This window comes from Hippocampus comes, unplaced genomic scaffold (assembly GCF_001891065.2).
Source record: "Hippocampus comes isolate QL1 unplaced genomic scaffold, H_comes_QL1_v1.1 scaffold76, whole genome shotgun sequence".
Taxonomy (NCBI): Eukaryota; Metazoa; Chordata; class Actinopteri; order Syngnathiformes; family Syngnathidae; genus Hippocampus; species Hippocampus comes.
In genome coordinates, this window is record NW_017805277.1 from 2,067,082 (window position 1) to 2,087,893 (window position 20,812).

Sequence of the window (20,812 nt, forward strand, 5' to 3'; positions counted from 1 at the left end):
CTGTTGGCATGCAAGAAGATTAGACACCTCCACAAACTGCAGCCTTCTAAAACGTTGGCGACTTGGATTCATTTTACCGTTGTATTGTTTGGGTCAAGCGATGTGTGTATTATATTTTGTGGTCCAAAAACTGGCATTAAATTAATTATATTAGGTTAGGACTAATGCTGAGTGGACATAACAAAAGGTAGACATGTGGAGTCTGATATCCAGTACAAGACATTAATTCTTACAGTGGTGTTTCTAATATTTCTCACAAGTAAAAATATTCAACGGGGCACTGCAACAAAACTAAAACCGCAAAAATATGCATCATATATATTAAATTTCACTTCAAGCTATTGTATTGGCTATCAGTATTTTGCGGGTTCACCTAATGCTGTGGCTTTTGAGGAGTGAGAAAAGTTTCACAAATCTTCTCCTGTGACATTGCTCAGGGTTGTTTGGACAATAGTTTATTGGCTACGTCATATAGTTTGCTTTATGTTTCAATCAGGGCACACAGCAGGCCCCATTTGGCCCTGGGAGGAGTAAGGAACGTCTCGTTGAACTTGACCATCTCAAATGCCGGAGATGACGCCTATGACACCAACGTCTATCTCAATTTCTCCCGAGAGGTTTTCTATATCAACTTCTGGCAAAAGGTGAGTTTCAAGCCTGGTTGACAGTTATTCGTATCAGTCCGATCTGTTGTTTGCCCTTCTTCCATTTATGTCTTAGGTTAAAATGTATACAATAAAAGTAGGTGAAACAGTAGGAGAATAAAGACAGACCTATGGCAGATGGCTTTATATACCAAATGCAGAAGATCCCACATGTGGGCACATCCTTCATATTCCCACGGTGCTTCACACGTCATTGCAATATCCTATGTCACCGTATAAATGAATTTTGATGAGAGCTATTACTCTTCATGGAAATTCATCATGATGTCATCCTTGACAATAAAATCCAACCCTCTGCCATCCCCTGCAATACCTGGAGGAGAGATTTTCTGCAAAGCAAATGGATTCCACAGTGGCAACCTTTGCCTCAAACTCACGTCACTTGGAAGAGAAAGCAAGCAGGTCTAGTCCAGCTCAGAGGCGCCCCATCAGTTTGCTTTTGAGATGGTGCACAGGACCACATCCTGTCATCAGGCTCACACCAGAGCCAAGTGATTGATGAAAGCTCACATTCTCACATCCAATGATATGAAATGACAAGGTGAAATTCCATTTCAGTAGAACGCAAGGTATAGGCAAGTTGTATGAGAAACGCAGATTTGGAGTGCCCCGGTGAATTTAAGGTCCCCCTGCTGACGTCATTTATCAGGTTGCCAGGGTTTGCTGCAGGAACCTGATAGTTCGGGTGACCTGCTGCACAGAGGAAACAGGAAGCCAACTTTAAGAAGAGGTGACAAACAATCCATTGACCAGATTTAATGCTCTCAGAGACTTTTCTAATTACTACCGGAGAAGACTAAAGTGATATGTTCTTGATCGATGCAAAGCTCAGAGGCAAACTTTCAGTTCTCCCCAGGGCAATTTTCTCCAGAAAACCCAGCATGAACTTGTCTGCCCCTCAGATTTAAGAGTGAGGGGTCTTAGCTGGCTGTTGTTTTTCAATGTAAACTATCAAAAAGCTTTGGAAGCCAACTGCTTTGACAACACTGGCTGAGACTTCTGCGGGGCTGCAGCATCTTCAGTGCTTCCTTTTTTGACGTGACGTCAAATGGAAAAGATGCATGAAGGTTTAGAACTGCCAGGGGAAATGTAGCGTGTGTGGACGCTACGTCGTGATGTGATTGCTGAAAAGCCATTTGAACTTGAAAACAGCAGCAGTAATGTTGCTACTGCCCGACGCTAGCTCAAACTATTTTACACTCTCAGACACCTCTGAATTGCTTGGGAAGGAACAAAGCTATATAATTAATGTATGAATTATTTTAATCAATTTACAGCAACATGTGTGGGCTGGTTTTGTACACTCGTACCAGAATTCAAAAGTTGTGGGTTAGGATTTGTGATTGTGCGCTCCAGCCTTATTCTCCTCAGGTTTGCCTCTGTTTTCTCCAAGTATCTCCCACTTACCAAAAACCAACATGTTGAGTTCATTGGGAAATTGTCTGAACTTGCGACATGAATTTTATCTACAAATTTGTGGGACATGGAGCCAGTGGAGACATAGATTGTAGATGTAGAACGATGATGTTATACTTGCAGAAGATATTGCCAAGGGGGACAAGGTAACTGATAAACAGTAGTGGGCCAAGAATAGACACCTGTGGAACACCAGAAGTGACAAACAAATAACTTGAGTCCATGCTGCAAGGACCATGACACTAGTTAGGAAATGTAAATCCAAATGTATACACATACTGAGGTCAAAGTGATGCCAAAAAAAACAGAACCACCTGTGAATTGTCATCCTGATGTGCTTCCTCCATTAGAAGTTTGGCATGACACTAAAGAACACTAAACAGTCCCACTGACATTTGTGAGAATCCCTGTGTGTGTGCTTGCGTACGGCTTCATGTGAGACCCGACAAAGTAAGCAAGCGACAGAAAGTGAAGAAGTGCTGCACAAACAGAGTCTTGTCGTCGTTCTCCCCATGGAGGCACCACACGCCATGTCTGCGCTCTGCTCTTGCTCAAGGACTGCCAGGTGGGTGATGAGTAAACAGGCAGTCTTCCCTCGTGCACTGCATGTGCAGCCCCACGGGATGGGCGGTGTTTGCACAGAGGAATACAGGAAACAGAGGAAATTCCATCATTGCCAGTTGTGCTCGGTCCCCCACACCTCCGAAAGAGAGAAGCGGTGCTTGTTTAGGTTGAGTTAATGACGATGAGGTCCCCTGCCACGCCTTGCTGAATCAGCTGAAGCAAAGTAAGGATCATAAAAATATGTCACCTGTGTCTACCCTTGCAGCTCATTTCCTCATCACTTTTGGAAGTGTGATCAACAGGCTTCGGAAAACTTGGCAGGCTGACCCCCTGCAGAATGTTCCGGGAGGGCCGGCCTAGCTTTTACAGTTGTGTCTCTCTGCCCTCGTCCATGCTCCGACAACACAGGCTCGGCCAAAAGCCTCCCAGTGAACCTTTGGCTAAAAGAATCCTTACTGCTCGCAGGGTCAGGGCCTGATGTTTACATAGTGCAGCCGGTGGAGCTCCATTTTGTTTAGACAAGCTTCCAAACACACAACCTGGAGCTTGGCCAATTTACCCAGCCGCCAAGATTTGTGTGTGTGTGTGTGTGTGTGTGTGTGTGTGTGTGTGTGTGTGTGTGTGTGTGTGTGTGTGTGTGTGTGTATCTAGCTAAGTAAATAAGGCACAAGAATATAGTATACTGTACTAGCCAAAACACTTTTCTGCCTTTCCAATCTCTCAGACGATTCGTCACGTAGAAATACAAACCAGTTTCTTTCATTTTCACTTCCTGGAAGTGCAATGAGCAGGTGTCCCAACACTATTGTCTTTAGTGTGCACACGCTGCCAGTGACAAACCTCAGCTTTTATCAGAAAGGATTGCTCTGTCATGATTAGAGACTTGTCGTGAACATGGCTTCCTTTTTACAATTCCCATGTCACCTTCTGCGTCTCCAGTCCGTCTGGCTCCCCGACTACTCCGTCTATCTCTCTTTTTGCAGGAAGAGAAGGGCATTTCCTGTGAACTTGTCGACTTGGACTTCCTCCGATGCAGCGTGGGATTTCCCTTCATGAGAGCACAGACAAAGGTAAGCAAGTTGTGATGAAATTGACAGAGTCAGAATTTTCAAAATATGTCAAAACATTTCAACAAGGTCCACCAACTGCATTTTTTATTTTATTTTTTTGTCTTTAGTATCATTTTGCAGTCCTTTTTGACACCACTCAGCTCTCTGGGGAAAATGACACTTTGCAGTTCTTGGTGCAAGCAAAGAGGTATGTACTTAACTGACACTTCATTCGGTATATCTACAGACAATAATTGCTGTAGCAAAAAAAACAATGATCACTTTTAACAGGTTTTAATTTAACAATATATTTTTATTCTTATGCTGCATCAGACTGAAAATCTTTACTAATACTGTATCTTACTTAGCTACCCATGAGGGTTAAACTAATAGAAACACTATGATTTATGAATGTTATACCGTGTGTCTTTACCAGAATGTTTTAGCTTGTGTGCATCTTAGAATGTGGTTACAATTATTTACCTGAATAGCTTCTTTGTTTGTTTTAGTGCCAATCCGGAGCACAAACTCTCTGACAATATTCTGGATCTGTCAATTCCACTGATTCATGAGACTGACACAACAATTACAGGGTAAGATCCATTCAGAAAAACAAAAAAAAAAAAAACACATGATACCTTAAACATGTGCGGAATGGCCATGTGGCTTGAGTGACTGCTTGCGGGTTCTCAGGAAATAAGGGAGTACTGTTATCACACTGGAGGAGCACATCAACATGAGAGGCCTTATCTCGGAATGTTTTATCGCCAGGCGAAAGGGAGAGCGATGTAAAACAGCCTCAATCCACCAGAACTTTGGCATTTGATAAGACTGCTGTCTCTGCTGTCTGTAACATGAAGGAAGGCATCGGAGCACATCTGGCTCTTATCTCAACTACTACAGTATACAAGGATGCTCATAGGGCGCTAATGCCCCTATAAATCACACACACACACACACACACACACACACACACACACACACACGAAAAAAAATGTAAACATGACTTCCCCTGTGTTCTGCAGTGTGGTGACACCGAGCTCCTTTGTGTATGGAAACTCCATTGACACCTCGCGCTTTGTCCAGCTTGAAGACATGGAGTGCAGCTTCCAGCCTCTCAATGTCACTTTCCAGGTAACGCCGGCACCATCTACACACACAATCGTCTGAATGTATCTCGCTTCTTGTGTGTCTTCATATGTTTTTTTCTCGATCTGTTCCAGGTGATAAATAACGGGCCCAGCCGGCTGCCGGGCTCCACTGTGGTCATCAGGATACCCAATCGGCTAGCTGGCAATGGAGCTGATATGTTCCACATTTTGGAGACGCAGGTGGATGGCGACAGTAATTGGAATTTCCAGCCCAAAGCATTGATTGTTTGTTTATACACCTGCAGGCAGCCACATCTTGTGCTCATTTATCCAGCTCATTGTCCGTCGGACTTCTTGTGGTGTTGCAGCTCTGTGTGAGGCGAAAAGTCAAACTGTCGACGTTGCTACTGAAGCTAGCCGGTCATTCGGTTTTCACAACATTTTGCATTTAGATAAAGGAACGCAGTTTTCCCAGTCGGTTTGGATATTTTCTTAACCCTTACATTGGCCCTTTCATTGAGGTAGCTCATGGGGGAGCTCAAGCTGTTAATTGTATTTACTATGAATGGGAGGATAGAGTTGACTATATCCCACCCTCCTTGAGCCCATCTGGAATCACTTTGAAGGGATCAGACGGCTTGCACGGAATGGGAATGTGACACCTGTGGAGCAGGCTACTGCGCGCCATACCATCCAACCCTTCCACCACTTATCAAAATGCCTTGAAATAGTCACTATATAGGCACATATATTCTGACTTTTTACACATTCATTCATTTGTTTTGCTTACGCCATCCACTTTCTTGGCTCCTGCCCCATATGTTCCGAGTTTTCCATGCAAATCTTGCTTGTTTGACGTGTAAATACGGTTTTCCCAGGATAAAAATCCAGCAGGTTTAGGGCCGATGAATCATCACATGGCAGGAGAAAGTGCTGTAGTAAAGCGTGCGGTCTTGCATGCTGGGTGGCAAAAGAGCACACAGGAAATTTGAAAAAGGCTCATTTATACAGTATATGCTGGAATTTCTTTTTTTTTATGTAAGCGTGCAACACACACATTGATTGTGGATAGGATTTTGTATTGTGTAAAGTTTTGAGAGTCTGCCACATTTATTATTAAGTCACCTTGCATTTTCTTGATAAGTGGTTGACTTTCAAATGGATGAGCAATGACAATGGGAGAATTTCATCGAAAGACCTTCAGGTCAGAGTGAAGAGAAGGGAAAAGGGGAAGTGTTCCCTTAAGGGGGGGCCTGAGCTTTAAACCAGCTACCTCGAAATCACTCCATATGAGAAACCTGATGTTTTGGAGGGGTGCAATTTCTTGTTTGGGAAAACTTCCTAACCTTCCTCACATGGAAACTCTGAACATTAGTGGGGTTGCATCATTATTGGTCACAGAAACCTTTGTCGGACAATTTTTGCAACTATATGGTTTGATCCTGACTTGTTCCCTTCTAAAATGGCATCAATTTGATGTTTTGATGGTCAATAATGAAAAATTTTCCCCGCTAATGTCTTTTTTTTTTTTTTCAGGTGGCGGGCAGCCGAGGAAACTGCACCCCACATCGGAACCCGACACCTTGCACGATTCCCCAGGACCGAGAGAGCATCTTTCACACTATATTTGCCTTTTTCACCAAATCAGGCCGCAAAGTCTTGGTAAGTATGCACCAGGCCACCAGGCTCATGTTTGCCTGACAGTCATTTTTGTTGGCTGTTCAACGTGTTACCTCAACTATCTGTATCAGGATTGTGAACGACCGGGAAGAGCGTGTATGACCATTTCCTGCAGTCTGGGGCCACAGCTGAAAGAAGAAGCTTTGAATATAGACATAAAGCTTTTACTCAATACTGAAATTCTGAAGACGGTAAGAGATTTTTGACCAACCGGTCGCTTGCAAAGTTGTTGTGACTTAAATGCAATCCCGTATTTTCTGCAGGATACTTCCTCTGTGATTCAGTTTGTGACACGAGGCCATGTGCAAGTAAATGACAGGACGGTGGAGGTGCCCAAAGGCCTGCCAGAAGACATCTCTGTGAGTACACAAATATTGTACAGTACATCTACATTTTTTTTAAATTTCATTTCTTGAGATTTGTTCTGCAAAGCCTGCAGAAGAGGCCGATGTGAAAATGGGTTTGTGTAAACTTCAGTATGAAGTGTTCACAGTGAGGTTTGTGGCTTCGGAACTCTCGGGAGATGCATATCTTAAAACCTCACTAAAAATAAACATTAGTTCATGTTATGCAGAATTTTTGGAGCGAATTGTCACTTTGGTTGGAGCGACCAGTTCAGGGTGTACCCAGCTGGCGCCCTAATGACGACAAAGGCTTTAAAAAAATGGAGGGATGAAGAGACCTTGTTTCATTGAAGGCCCTTTATAAGATGTTTAATTTCTCCTGAGAAAATAGTACAAATCTGTTGAGCCCTTTGTGGAACAGTTGGGGCCCTTAGCTATGTGCTGACGCTCGTATTGGGGCCCTCAGCTGCATACAAAGGCCGACGCTGCCCCCGCTGTTCGTTGCTGACTGATTGAATGGCTCAGAAAATCTGTCCTGATGATTAAATTGAGCCCCCAGGATGCTCTAGGTAGCATGTTGCAAATGATTACATTAGTGACCAAACAGCAGTCTTTCCTACCCTGAGTTCCAGACATGCTCACCCCGCACCCGGCCCCCCGTTTCCATCCACTACCATCAAGTGATAAACACACACTCCAAAGTCTGATTTGTGGTCCCAGGTTGCATTACTTGCAGCTGACCAGCAAGCTGAGTTTCTCATCACTCATTTAATGTAAGCATATCAACATAAATCCATGATGTATGAACTTTACATTGAACCTCACATTCCCACAATGAACAGATTGCAGGCTGCAACAAAAGCAATGACCAGAAGAGCAGTCATCTGGCTATGCAGTTGTTGAAATTTCGCACCCTGACTTGGGCGAAGGTGTTAATGTGAAAATCAATGCAACAGAGAGATTATCCTCATTTTGTGTTCTCGCGCCACCTCACGCACACACTTGCCTTTTCAAAGGGCAAGCGGCACTTCAGAGCCAGGCTGCTGCACTGACGATGACGTCATGCCTCGTTTGCAATTGCGCAGCGCTCCCGTGGACGGGGCAAAACGGACAAAATTTGCAATCGGCCAAGATCATGACTGCATAAATAAATAAATGCATCTCATGATCCTCCATTTGATGCCTGCATGCCAGCATAAACACAGGCTTAGAGTTATTTCAGAAGAATGACATTTTTCACCCCAGCTAATGCAGTGTAAATATATAAAAGCAATCATGCTGGAAATGATTTGAGCACACAAATATAAACCTACTTTATTCCCAAAATAAAAATGTTCATCTATGATGGAAACAGAAGTAATTGTGAGAAAATTAAACAAATATCAAAGCATTGGTAAGTGGGAAGTATATGAGAATGTAAGATTTTTGTGATGTTGCAGTTTGAGTTCACTAAACATTCTGGACGTGCTGACAGTGATGGATGATTCGGGAGGTGACTGTACTGGGAAGCGGCCTAAGCCTATGAGCTGTAAAGAAAAATTACTTATGACGTGTGGAGACTCTCAATTTTAAAAGGGAGTGGATGATTTAGAGATACTCTGACCTAATAGGATGAATGTACACTACTCTTATGTGTTATCTTTTAATTGAAACGTTAATAATATCAAGTTACGTTTTAAGAAATGGTAACCAAAAAACACTTTAATTCAACAGAAAATGTGTTTAATGCAATACTATACTATTTTCCAGCTCAAAACCTGGCTTACAAATATTATTCCTCCCCAGGACCCAAAGTAATGAAAATACATCACGTACTAATATAAATACAATATTGTGTACCAGAGATGGGGATTCCGTCCATGGGACAGAACGGCCCGTCCGTCCGTCCGTCCGTCTCAGACGGACTCCATTTTTGGGACAGAGGAAAAGATTTTTTTTTTTTTTTTTAAAGGACAGACTAAACAAGGACGGAAATCGGTTTTTGTCCGTCCCTTTCATCGTATGTGGTGTCGGGAGGCAAAATAACAAGGCCAGAGTGTAGCCAAACACTGCATTTTCTTTTATAGCACTTCTTCTTCTTCTTCTTCTCCTTTCGGCACGTCCCTTTTCAGGGGTCGCCACAGCGAGTCATTAATTCCCATCCGTCCCTGCAAACCGCCCTCTCAACTCGCATGTCCGTCTTGGCAAAAGTTTTACGCCGGATGCCCTTCCTGACGCAACCCTCCCCATTTCTCCGGGCTTGGGACCGGCACCGGGAACAGTGTACCCCCAGGGGAGGGCACTGCTCCCCAGCGGCTGGGTTATTTTCTTTTATAGCACAACCTTTTTAAATCTCGAGTATTTTTGTAGCAACACTGCCACCTAGTGTACAGTCAGAGAACATAACAAAGTACTGTACCTAAGAACACCGATTTGACTATCAATCCAGCCGGTTTAGAAAGCTTGCTGTTTATGCCATTTGAGGCACGGATTTCAAAAAGTAAAGTTTTTATTATTATTTTATTTTATCATAGTAGCTATTTTTGTGTCGTGAAATACTAATGCTGAGTTGTTTATCACTAAAGACAAAAAATATAAAGAAACAGTGATGTCATTTTTTGTTTGATTTTTGGCCACCCTTATCTGCAACAGACAATGGGTTCTGGAGGCAGGAATAAATGCAGTGAATACTTCAATGTTTACATACGAGAGTCCTAAACATTTTTCAAAGTGTGGCACTTTTGTAATGTGGCAAGACATGTCATGTGTTTTGTATTTTATGGACGACCCTTTTCTCTCATGCAGTGACATAAGCTTTGTAGTGAGCATGTCTGTAAAGAGGAAAACACCCTAAAATCCCTACTACTTTGGCGATGGTTCTCGTTTTTTTCAAAGATTGAGGTGAGCATTAAGTAAAGATGTCAAAATAAATTTTGATGACCGTCGATCGCAATTTTGGCACATTAGGCGACGTTTAAATTCCCACATTACGGGTACAGACTGTCATGTTGCATAACTGTATGCCAAGTGAGAAAGGACATATTACATTAGTGTTGGCAACTAAAGAGGCATTTAAACCATTTCACACAAGATTCCATGGGAGCCATAAACTCTTTGGAAATCTAAAATGAATAGAAATATTCTTTTCTTTTTGCTTTCCAATTCTGGAATGGACAATTGCTGAACCGGGTCGAAGCGATATGTCAGCCCCTCTGCCATATTGTTTATGGCTTAAATATTAGAGATATAAATTTGGCAAATAAAAAGCAAATTAAAAAATAAAAGCCTAAAAATCACTGTTGTACATAAAATATATCTGTTTACAAAAATCTTGATTGGTCGTTTCATTTGGTCGTTTCTGTGTTTGCGTACTCATAAAACAATATTCCGTGAGCCTTGATTAATCAGTCAGAATGCTCTCAATTGACTGGCACTCAATAGCTTCACTCCTTTTTGAGTTTTGTTTTGGGTTTTTTTTGAATGGCTGGCATTTTAAAAAAATGTGACCATAAGCGTATCCACGGTTGTTCTAGCTGATCTTCGAGGCGCTGCACAGTCAAGAGCCCAGAGGCTACGTTGTGGGTTGGATCATCGCCATCAGTCTGCTAGTGGGGATCCTCATCTTTTTGCTCCTAGCTGTGCTGCTATGGAAGGTAAAACTACTCATGATTGTATTTTTTTTTTTTTTTTTTTTTTTTATGTGTCAAAGGCTTTGTATGTGTGTTTTGTCACTGGAGTTGGAAATCCAGGTGAGTGAGGTCTCAGCTTCGTGTAGCAGGTGAACAGTCGGTGGCATCTCAGTAAAAACACCGAACTCTCTCCTGGACTGCTATTAGATCCACTTATTACAAACCATCAAAAGGTCCTCCGTTCTATGTAATAACATTTATTGCACAAGGCCTACTGTAATGGTAATGCCCTTCAAATGTTTTGCTCGTATATTTTGTTAATGAGTACTGTAAATGTAATCTCACTGCAGCAGTCCGTGGTGAACATTTTGTGTTTTTGACAGATGGGTTTCTTCCGTCGACGGTATCGCGAGATCATCGAGGCCGAGAGGAACAGGAAGGACAGCGATGATAGCTGGGATTGGATGGAAAAGAACCACTGAGACACATGCTGGCAAAGGTGGTGGGGGTCCCTGTGCCGCCAAAGAGATTTCGGGATCGGGTCATGATGAATTCAACGGCACAGGGCTCCTTTTCAGCCCTGCCGCCCTGGTGGCACTGGGCCCATCAAGCCTTCCATATGTGGAAGAAGAAGAATATTCTCCATATTTTCTGGAGACTTCATGTGTTTTTGAGGGTGGGGGGGTCCCAGGAACTTTCGAGGTGACAGCGTGGCCTGCCAGAAGATGACGAACTACGACAATTTGCAGCTGGCGGCGTGGAGCCGCCGGTTAAAAGTCCGAATGTGGATACTGGTGGACAACAAAAACCTCAGGGCTGTGTTACATAGCAACTTTATTTTTGTACACTTTAAGCCATATTGTGCAAAAAGTGGTCATGGAGAGGAGTTTGGGCCATTGTGTCTGTAGTATGTTTTCCTAAAAGCACTGATGTCTGATATGCCTGAATGCCTCAGCTACGGAGTATAGCCTGCCCAGAACAGATTAGACATATTCCTTATATTGAGAGCGGGCGATTGTGTCCTCACATTGACCATCGTTGAAAGCTATTGTTGTCGTCGAGACACAAAAAACACACGCACACACGGTTTAAAACACTGTAGCCTCTGCTGCTGTCTGCAGAGTTGGCCCGCAAGTGCAGTGAATGCGCTGGCTGAGGTCGTTAGAAATAGTAACACTTTATGGGTCATGCTTTTTCATCTTCTACACCGGTGTTTGCCAACATTTATTGAGCCAAGACACATTTTCACGTTCATCTCGAGTGGCATCAGCATTGATAAGCAAGTACTGTAGCTCACTTTCGGTGATGTTTCGTATGAAGGATTTTTGCTTGTGTAATGTGTTAATGATTCCTAAAATCAGTGCTAGGTATGAAGATGACCAACCCCAAAATAAATACAGGTAGCAGTAAATAGCAATTCACTGGCCACAACATTAGGTACACCTTTATGTTCTCATTTCATCTGCTGCAGTGGGACCTCCGAAGTGGAACTTAGTCTGTACCATCATACCAGTTGTACTAATTTCAAAACAAAAATAAAGAAAATTAATCTGTCCCATTCTTTAATTTAGTATCTTGATAAAACCTTTATTAAACTGTACAGGCATGATTTAACAAGCACTTTTTAATCATCTTAACGGCCATACAAGCATAAAAAGAAGTTAACCACTGTATAACAAAACTAAATACAAATAGTAAAACTACACCACTTTTTTACACAATAACAAACACTTCATTCTGTTCAGGCAGCATTTTTTTTAGATCGATTCGATTTGATTGCGCTGACGTACCTAATGTTGTGCCCAGTGTATCCTAATGGATCATGTTCTAAATTCTCAATGAAATGTTTAACTTGATACAATGAGATAAGATGATGTTATGATTTATGTGCGCGCTGATCCCAATTCGACGACAGCTGCGAGTATTGAGTTTGACTATGATGTTAAAGTATACTAATACTGTAGTTATAGTATCGTATGGAGTCTGGAGTAAGAAACCTGAGCTTCATGGCCCACCGCAGCCTGATGTATGTGTGGGATTGGACCCCCTCATGGGTCTGTAGTGTGAGTCATGCCCTAAAAATAGGTGATGATGGGCTACATTAAATAATTACACATGAATTAGCCTTTTTGGGCTTTATTTGACAAGAACATGAGCAAACCGTCAGGGTAATACAGTAATATAGTTGCTGTTGTCTAATTGCCTCACAGCTTGGGGACCTGGATGACTGAGAATTTACACAGATGTAAAGAAATATTTTAGCAAGTACAGATACATAATTTCTTTGGGATACTGTGACACAAAGTTTAAAAAAAGAAAAAGACTTGGGCAATTATTCTCTTGGGATCACGAAACATTACCGAACTGCTTCCAATAAAGTGTTTAACTGCGCTCAGCCATGCCATTTTGACTTAATGCAGAATACAGTGAAAGGGAATGTATATAAAATGACCCCCAACATGTAACATCTGGAAGTATTTTAAACATTTGAAGACCTCCAGTGCAAATTTAGATTTAGATTTAAATGTACTGGTAATTCAGACTTTCTTCAGGGCTGCAGTGTTGAGAGGCACACTTTAAGATTTTTTTGAACTTCCTGTTGTGTTGTATTAATTGAACTGGCCACTCTTATGTTACCAATGAATTCCACTGTCTTGACAGCATATACTTGGTACACCGTCACGTCTTCAATCCGCTTCATTGCTCATTCAAACCTGAATGCCGAACCAAGGGACACTTGACGTTTCGTTTTGTTGGGGGTGAATTTGAACTGTGATGGAAATAGTTTTTGGTGGTTTCTTATCACCCTTAGTCACACTTTTTTTTGGGGGGGGGGGGGGTTCTCGGTATACTACTGTCACGGATTATCATTTCCATTATAGAGTGTTGGATGTTTTTAAAATGGTGTTTAAATTGTATATTTATCAAATCATGAATAATTCTACAGTGGAAAAAAACCGAATGTTGTTTTCATGAAGTTGATAGACGGTGTCTGGCGCCCTCTACTGGTCGTCGAGCACCAAACGCGCACATGATCACGTTTGGAAACGGAACTCATGGAACGTTTGATATATTTAAACTTTCTCAAAAACACGTTCTTGAGAGCCTCATTTAAGAGCTACTTTTTTTTTTAATTAACAGTCTTTGTTTTGTTTTTTGTTAGTGATCAAAACAGTGGGCCAATTCAATTGATGAAAAATAGAATACTATACAATATAAATATATTATGAAGTCCATTAAACATATAGAATTTCTAAAGAAATTGTGTTAAAATAAAATAAGTACATAAATTGAGCAAAAATTGGCTAGGTTATCAAACTACTAAATTATGGAAATTTTTGGCCACTGCCAACATATAAATGTTTTACAAAGTAACTTTTGGTATTGACTCAAAACAAAAAGCCAAATAATAAAATCTGATGCATTTCCAGTATTGCGAATGAATTTATAATTGTATATTACAATAATCTATCATTTTTTTTGGTACATCTGAGAAAAAACAGCTGTATCAAAACATCTGTCTTTTACTCAAGATTGTCACTGTCAATGGGGGAAAAGAAATTGGTGTGTCTGTTTGGTCATGTGACACCCGTTGCTTGGAAATCGAGCACATGCTGGAGGCTGCACTGAATTATTAACAAACTGCATAGAAGTATTGGTTGGACTAGCCAGAATCTCTCTGTAGACTATAAGTATGTATTCATCACTGGGCCATGGCCTGGTAAGGACAGCCGCAGCAGACCAGGTGGTCGCTCCGTTTGCATGTCACCTGTGTCACCTTGTGCTTCTGTGTGACAACTTGGAGGATCACGAACACTTCAGCCAGTTAGAGGAGGCAGCGCAGACTGTGGCTAAAGCTACTGACAACATGGCTGCAGTGGCCTCTAGGTATGTATTTTGTGAAATTGGATGATTTCAATGCCGGACTCCCTTACTTGACACAACACATGGTGGGTATTAGTTCACTCGCTGGGAAACAAACCAACGCTGCCTGCATGAAAGGAAGCAGCATGTACCACGACAACAGCGCATTAGGAACCGCTGGCGTAATATACGGTTGAGTCAAATCACCACCAAATTAACACCAGTTTGTCCATTTCCAGACAAGTCAGCGATACTGATGATGATGTGCTGCGTAAGGAGATGGCCTCCCTGCTGGAGCCCATCACACTGTCAGGCCAACATGTGCTGCTGGCGGCCCAGAAGCTCAGCATCCAGCCCAGTTTGACGGCGCACAAAGAGGAACTCATTGCTGCTGCACAAACTGTTTTCCTCAGTGTAGTCAAAGTAAGGCGTGAATTAGAGGTGTCAAAATAAATCGATTGACAACTAATCGATTAACCAATTAATTGACCGCTATTTTATCAATGAATTGAGTAATCATTTAATGACATTTTTTTCTTCCAACTTCAAACTGTCTAAATTCTCTGATTTCAGCCTCTCAATAGTAATTACTGTCTTGATGTCTGTGGTACTTAAGGACTTTTGTGTTTAATCAACATAAGACATGTGCAAACATTTGCTTTTACTTTGGGAAACAATGACCAAACTTCGAATTGAAACAGTTTCAGAAAGGTTGACGAGTACAATATCTGACCTTTTATTGTGGCGTTGCTTAATTGTTGTTTTTACCACAAAACAAAACCCAATTTTTAAAAATTGCTGAATTAAAATTACCGGTAGTCTGCATTTTAAAAAATGGTTTTGTGATACACTGTAATGCAAAATATAACTTAACCCGATTATTTGATTCATTGAGATGGGATAATCAATAGAACAATCGATTCTATAAATATGTTATTGTGACAGCTCTAGATGGATTCGTTGGACAGAAGATAAGGAGGGTGGGGGTGGGCAGTATATTCATGAAGAAATTATAACTTTACAAAGACAATAACAATAATTTGCAGTGGGGTAGAACTGCACTGCGTCATACTGAGAGCTGTAATATTAACATTTATTAGCATAATCTGTTATCCAAGGGATTTTCTTGGTTTTCCTCCTTCAGGTTCTGCTCGTGCATGACGACTGTGTAGTGAGAGAAGTCCTTGCAGCTGCCGCTCAAGTGTCCGAGCATCTCTCTGAGCTCGCCTCCTGCTCAGACATTCAGTCCCTGGTGAAAGTCCTTCAGGAGTTTTCCGATGCCTTGCTTCTGCTCAGCCGCCTGACAGCGGAGCGTGCGGACTCCTTAAAGGACCTCCGACAGACCCAAAAACTTGGAGACTCCTTGGAGACCCTAAGGAGGTGCATGCCCATGATGCACACTGCTACCTGCACCACCATCAAGCACCCGATGAGCCAGGAGGCCCAAACTGCCAAGAGCTACATACTTGACAAGGTGAGGAGCGCGATCGATGACATTGTTCGCACCCTGACAGGTGAATGTCAGACAGGACCACTGGGAGCTTGTGGTTTTTATACAGAGAAGAGGAAACGTTTGTCGCAGCTACTGGAAGATTGTTCCAACTCGTCGGTCCTGCCGTGTGGGGATTTGGACACCCTGATTCGAGATCTTGTCTTCCACGGTATGACCGTGGCCAACTGTTCTCGAAGAGAGTTGCAGCAAAGTTTAGTGCTCCACAGTCGACACATTCTCCACTTGTGGTCTGACATAAAACTGATCATAAAGTCCCCCAACAATCTTAAGGAGCATCTTGCGAACATCTGCGCCTCGTTGGGGGAGCTTTTAAAAGATTTCGATGGAGCAATGATGGCCGCCATTCTACATCAACTGTTTGACACATTTCTGGCTGCGGCATGTGCATTTGAAGAATTTTCTCGAATGGTGAGGCAAACTCTGGTTGCAGATTCCTCCATCGAGACAGATCTGAGCTTTCTTCAGTCACCGGTGGAAGAGTTCATATCCTACTTGGATAGACTGATCCAAGTTGCCAGCTTTTTCTCTGCTGCAGCCAATGACGCAAAGAGCCTCGAAAACATGGAGCACTCCCGAGTGTGTCTCACCAGACTCCAAGCTCAAATTGCTCCTTTGTCTCTTGAACTGGCTGACAACTCCATGCAAACACTTCAGAAGCTTCATGAAATGTTTCCCATATGGGAAGAAGTGATTAACCAGCTAGTGGAGTCTCTCAGCTACGTGATGGATATCAAGGAGTTTATGAGTCTAGCCATTAAAGAGATAGCGAATGATCGCAGTGGTTGTGACGCCGCATACAGACAGCAAAGCTACGAGCTCTTTAGTGAACACGTGACCAAGCTAATATGTCGCATGCGGCTGGTGACACACTCAGTCAGGACACACTTGGACCTCAGCGAGGACCCCATCTACAGGAACGGCCTCCTGGTTCTGCTGAAACAAGCTCAACTGTGTCAAAGAAAAACCAACCAATCAGTGAGCGACATGCTTTTAGGTGACAGTCTGAATGTGGAGCACTATTCGACCTTTTCTGACAATGCTTCTGATCTTTTTCGCCAATTGAAAGTCCTCCGAGAAGGATTAGATGGCCACCAGCATCCACATCTACTCAGTCCTTTGCGAGAAGGTGCCCGTCAGACTGATCTCTTGGAAGATGAGCCGTCTGATCTGAATGACGATCGTGGGCTGAGACGTTTGGATTCCTCGATTCTGGATTTGATTGAGACAGAAACAGAACGCGAGGAGGAGGACGAGGACTCAGATGAAGAATGCGTGGAAGTGGAGCTGTCTCCTAAATGTGATGATGATTTAGAAGAACCCAAAAGGATCCAGATGCCTTTCAAATTTGAACTTTTACCCCTCCTAAAAGAAGTTGTGACTGTGACTAAAGAAAAAGATGTTGCGGTCCTCAGCCGGGTATGCACCGGTGTTCTCGAGCTGTCAAACTGCTACTCCCAAGCAACGAGAGAAGCTTTAGCCATCAAAGACGATGTCGACTGTAAGAATTTGGAAAGCTTTCGAGCTCAACTGGTGTCACTGACGCTGCTGCTGGTCCAGACCGCTCAAGAGACGGCGATGAGCTCGTCGCCAGGCACGGAGAACGTCTGCAGACTCTGTACGCAGTTTTCGGACCTCATCAACACCATTCGCAAGGTTCTGCTTCCAGGAAGCGAACCTTGGTTTCACGTCGTTTACACCGAGCTGAGGCGAGCTCAATCAACTCAGACGGATGTCAAACAGCAGCTCGGTGAAATGATGAACCAGTGTGCGGACACCGTGCAGCTGCTCACATCAGCACATATAACCCCTCAAAGTGGAAACCAGGAGACACTGACACTTTTGCACAACAAATTGAACAAAGCCCAGAACAACACAAGACATCTGATAGAGTTCAGGGTCTTATCTGATGGTCAGCTCGATCAGCTCGAGGGTCTGTGCATCCTCTGGGGTCTATCCGTTCGCATTTTGTTCAATTCTCTGGACAGGGTTTTAGGAATGTCCGGCGCTATGAGCCAACACACTCCTCATAAGCAACTTTCCATCTTATCGGAGAACTCGCTGAGAATCCAGGAGGCTGCAAGGCTCACCAGTCTAATTTGTAAAAGTGCTTTTAAATCCAAAGAGTTGACGTCTTACCAGAGCGAGGTGAAGACGCTGACTGAGCGCTACCTTCGAGCCGCAGGGGACCTCGGCGTAATGCCTCGTGTCATGCAGCTCGCGAAGTCAGAGCTCCTTCAAAGGAATCTTATCATTAAGATGAAAGAGCTCTCGGGGCTTTTGAGTAAAGCAAATAAATATTATGACACTCCACTCCAAAATCTGGTCGGCATTGTTCATTTGATAGTAAAGCAAACTGAGAACAAATCAGATGAAGCGCAGCAAAGACTTGAACACTCCGCTACTTCAATTCTGGAAAGGGTGAAAGACGCTAGCAAAAAAGTGGAAGAGAGTTTCAACTACATGAGGGATTCCCGTGAACGTGCCAACCTGCGCTCCCTGAACACACATCTGTCATTTCTGATGTCTGAAATCATCAGCATGGTGCGTCTCATGGCACAGACCTGCTCCATTAGTGACACATTCAACCTGGAAATGAAGATTCAGTGCTGGTCAGCCCAAGCTCACTATGTGGTGGAGGAGATCAGTAAGCAAGATGGAATCCACCAGGAGGTAAAGGAGAACATCAGAGCAAGTCTTCAGGGCACCACCACTGGTGGATGTATCCAGAATGTCCTCATGAAATGCAACGAAAAGACAAATAAAGCTTTTTGGCAGACATATGAAGTTGCTGCAGACTCAAAGATGTCAGCTTGGATTCAAGATGGATCAGCAAAGGATGTAAGTATTTAGTTTTCAGGTTAGATTAAATCTAAACTTAAAATGACCTTTTTGTAAGTTTGTATTAGTGCAGCACTTAGCCTAGTGGTTAGCACGCATGCCTTATTTATCACGAATGGCTGACATTTGTGTTATTTCGATTCAATCGCACTCGTTTGCAGAGCCACAGACATGACATGAGAGGGATAACACTGGCCACAATATCGACACAAATTGACTACAAATTAGTCATTTATTGTCTAAAATGTTCGCATAAACTAACAATTTGTGGCCATGAAGTAGCTGTGGCTCCGAACTGGTCTGTTGGGAGAGCAAATTGTGCGCATGTTCTGTCTATATTGAGGCCATAATTTCATTTTCCAATGTCATATCCGAGGCTCCGCTCAAGATTATCCTCATCGTTTCTTTGCAGTTTGCTTCTGGTTTCAAAGAAGCGTCCGCACTAACCTCCACCTCCTTTTTGCTGAAACAAGAAAGCGCCAGTTGGGATCCCAACGACAACAAGATAGTCCAAGAGACCAAGAAAATGGCAGACACACTGTACAACATGACCCAGTACCTGAGGAATAGAGGCCCAATACTGGTAAGAACCACCAAAAGGTATTTATATGGCTTTTGCTTTTAAGTGTCATGCGTGTTAATTAATCTTTGAGCTTTGGGTTTTCCTCTCTTAGAATAAAGAAGCGTTTGTGTGTGCAGCCAAAGACGTGATGTCAAATGGACAATTGGTGACCAACTTTATTCGAGTTATAGCCAACCACTGCCTGGATGCACAGTGTGCACTGGAACTGTCCCTCATCGTGGAGCAGATTCTCACCATTACCAACCAGCTCAGCATCCTTTCCAGGTCAGAATAAGCAAACAGGCTGAAAACACAACAAAACAAGAGGATGAAAAAAAAAAAACGGTAATGATCTTTTGTATCGCAGTGTCAATTCTGTAACACCTGGCTGTAAATCGTCTGATGAGATCCTGGTGAAGAACACACAGAATCTCCTCCGCACAGTCCTGAAGGGGGTTCATGCAGCAGAGACCGCCTGCATCACAGTAAACAGGACAGACCCACATTGACATATTATGGAATGACGTTCAAATTGTGCTCAAAGGCGTGTGATTTTTCTTGTTTGAGGGTTTAAAGCAGCCGGAGCCAAACTCGGATGGAGCCGAAGCGACCGCTTTGTTTTTCCAGTGGAAGAAGAACCTGGAGGTCCACCGAGCCCAGCAAACCTCCAACCCCAAAACAGATGAGCTGGGTTTGAGGAAGATTTCATCACACTCCGTCGTACCGAGTCTCGTATCTCCAGTACAAGACGGCTCCAACTTGACGCTTCAGTGGAAAGGTCACAGTAATAGAGCTTTATCACAATATTTGCTTTAAGGAGATCATCCCTCATTTTGGCTCTGTTCCCAGAGGGAAGTTGTGTCATTTATTGTGGTTGTAGTTTTCAGTCGCAAAGCGCTGCATCGCTTCATAGCAACAGGGGCTATTAATTATGATACATTATGCCCCTCTTGTATTACCAACACAAAACAATAAACTCACATTGACTGAAAGAGATTTGGACATACATACTGTATTGAGAGACAAAGTATTTCATTAGCGACTGTCACGTAGCTGCAGTAAAATCAATTTCCACTCTTTTATGTCAGGTTGTAGTGTAAACATTTAATTCACATCAAGATATGTACAGTGGACTGAATTTAAAAGCTGATGAAATGTGCACAGAAAACAAAGGTCATCCACATATACACATACAATGAACATGCCATTTAAACAGTTGTGAAAACAATCTAAAAAAGCTCCAATATGGCTTAAAATAATCACACAAGCTCATTTTGAGGAAAGTTTGATATAAAAAACATATTTAAAATTAAAAACCCCCCAAAAAAAAACTGTGACAATGTTATTTACAAGTCCATTGCAATAATTGTAGCAGTTCAGTTCCACAGTAAAATACCTTTCAGTAGGCCAATTTTGACGTGATTTCTAAATTAAAAAGCAATGTGGATCATATGTAATATTGCAATTTTTTGAGATGATGGATTTGGGGTTTTCATTAGCTGGAAGCTATGATAACCATTACAATTATAAAATGTTGGGAAATTAATAATAGGATATTCTAATTTATTGTGATTGAGCTATTACATTTGGTGCTATATACAAGCTTGTCACTCTAAAA

General features: G+C 42.5%; 2 protein-coding genes across 2 annotated transcripts in view; both read left to right on the plus strand.

The window, feature by feature from the left end:
- Positions 1-13,222, plus strand: part of itga9 (integrin, alpha 9) — a 45,996-nt gene extending 32,774 nt beyond the window's left edge. Inside the window, exons 18-28 of the mRNA XM_019870347.1 lie at positions 497-644; positions 3,629-3,715; positions 3,823-3,902; positions 4,204-4,287; positions 4,720-4,828; positions 4,918-5,025; positions 6,322-6,447; positions 6,537-6,656; positions 6,729-6,824; positions 10,322-10,441; positions 10,801-13,222. Of these exons, the coding sequence (XP_019725906.1) occupies positions 497-644; positions 3,629-3,715; positions 3,823-3,902; positions 4,204-4,287; positions 4,720-4,828; positions 4,918-5,025; positions 6,322-6,447; positions 6,537-6,656; positions 6,729-6,824; positions 10,322-10,441; positions 10,801-10,899 (1,177 nt within the window). The 3' untranslated portion in view covers positions 10,900-13,222. The remainder of the gene's footprint in view (positions 1-496; positions 645-3,628; positions 3,716-3,822; positions 3,903-4,203; positions 4,288-4,719; positions 4,829-4,917; positions 5,026-6,321; positions 6,448-6,536; positions 6,657-6,728; positions 6,825-10,321; positions 10,442-10,800) is intronic.
- An 889-nt stretch (positions 13,223-14,111) lies between these two features.
- LOC109516119 (uncharacterized) lies at positions 14,112-20,511 on the plus strand. The gene is made up of 7 exons (XM_019870333.1): positions 14,112-14,305; positions 14,521-14,704; positions 15,426-18,632; positions 19,045-19,215; positions 19,307-19,479; positions 19,562-19,679; positions 19,762-20,511. Exons 1-7 carry the CDS (start codon positions 14,112-14,114, stop codon positions 20,008-20,010), a joined length of 4,296 nt encoding a protein of 1,431 aa, XP_019725892.1. The 3' UTR covers positions 20,011-20,511.
- Positions 20,512-20,812: the final 301 nt, after the last annotated feature.

Bases quoted from the DNA above. Each gene is read 5' to 3' on its own strand.
- LOC109516119 (XM_019870333.1), top strand. From the start codon at position 14,112: ATGTATTCATCACTGGGCCATGGCCTGGTAAGGACAGCCGCAGCAGAC. The intron at 14,306-14,520 runs GTATGTATTTTG...GTCCATTTCCAG, and splicing joins ATGGCTGCAGTGGCCTCTAG to ACAAGTCAGCGATACTGATG. The intron at 19,216-19,306 runs GTAAGAACCACC...TTCCTCTCTTAG, and splicing joins GGAATAGAGGCCCAATACTG to AATAAAGAAGCGTTTGTGTG.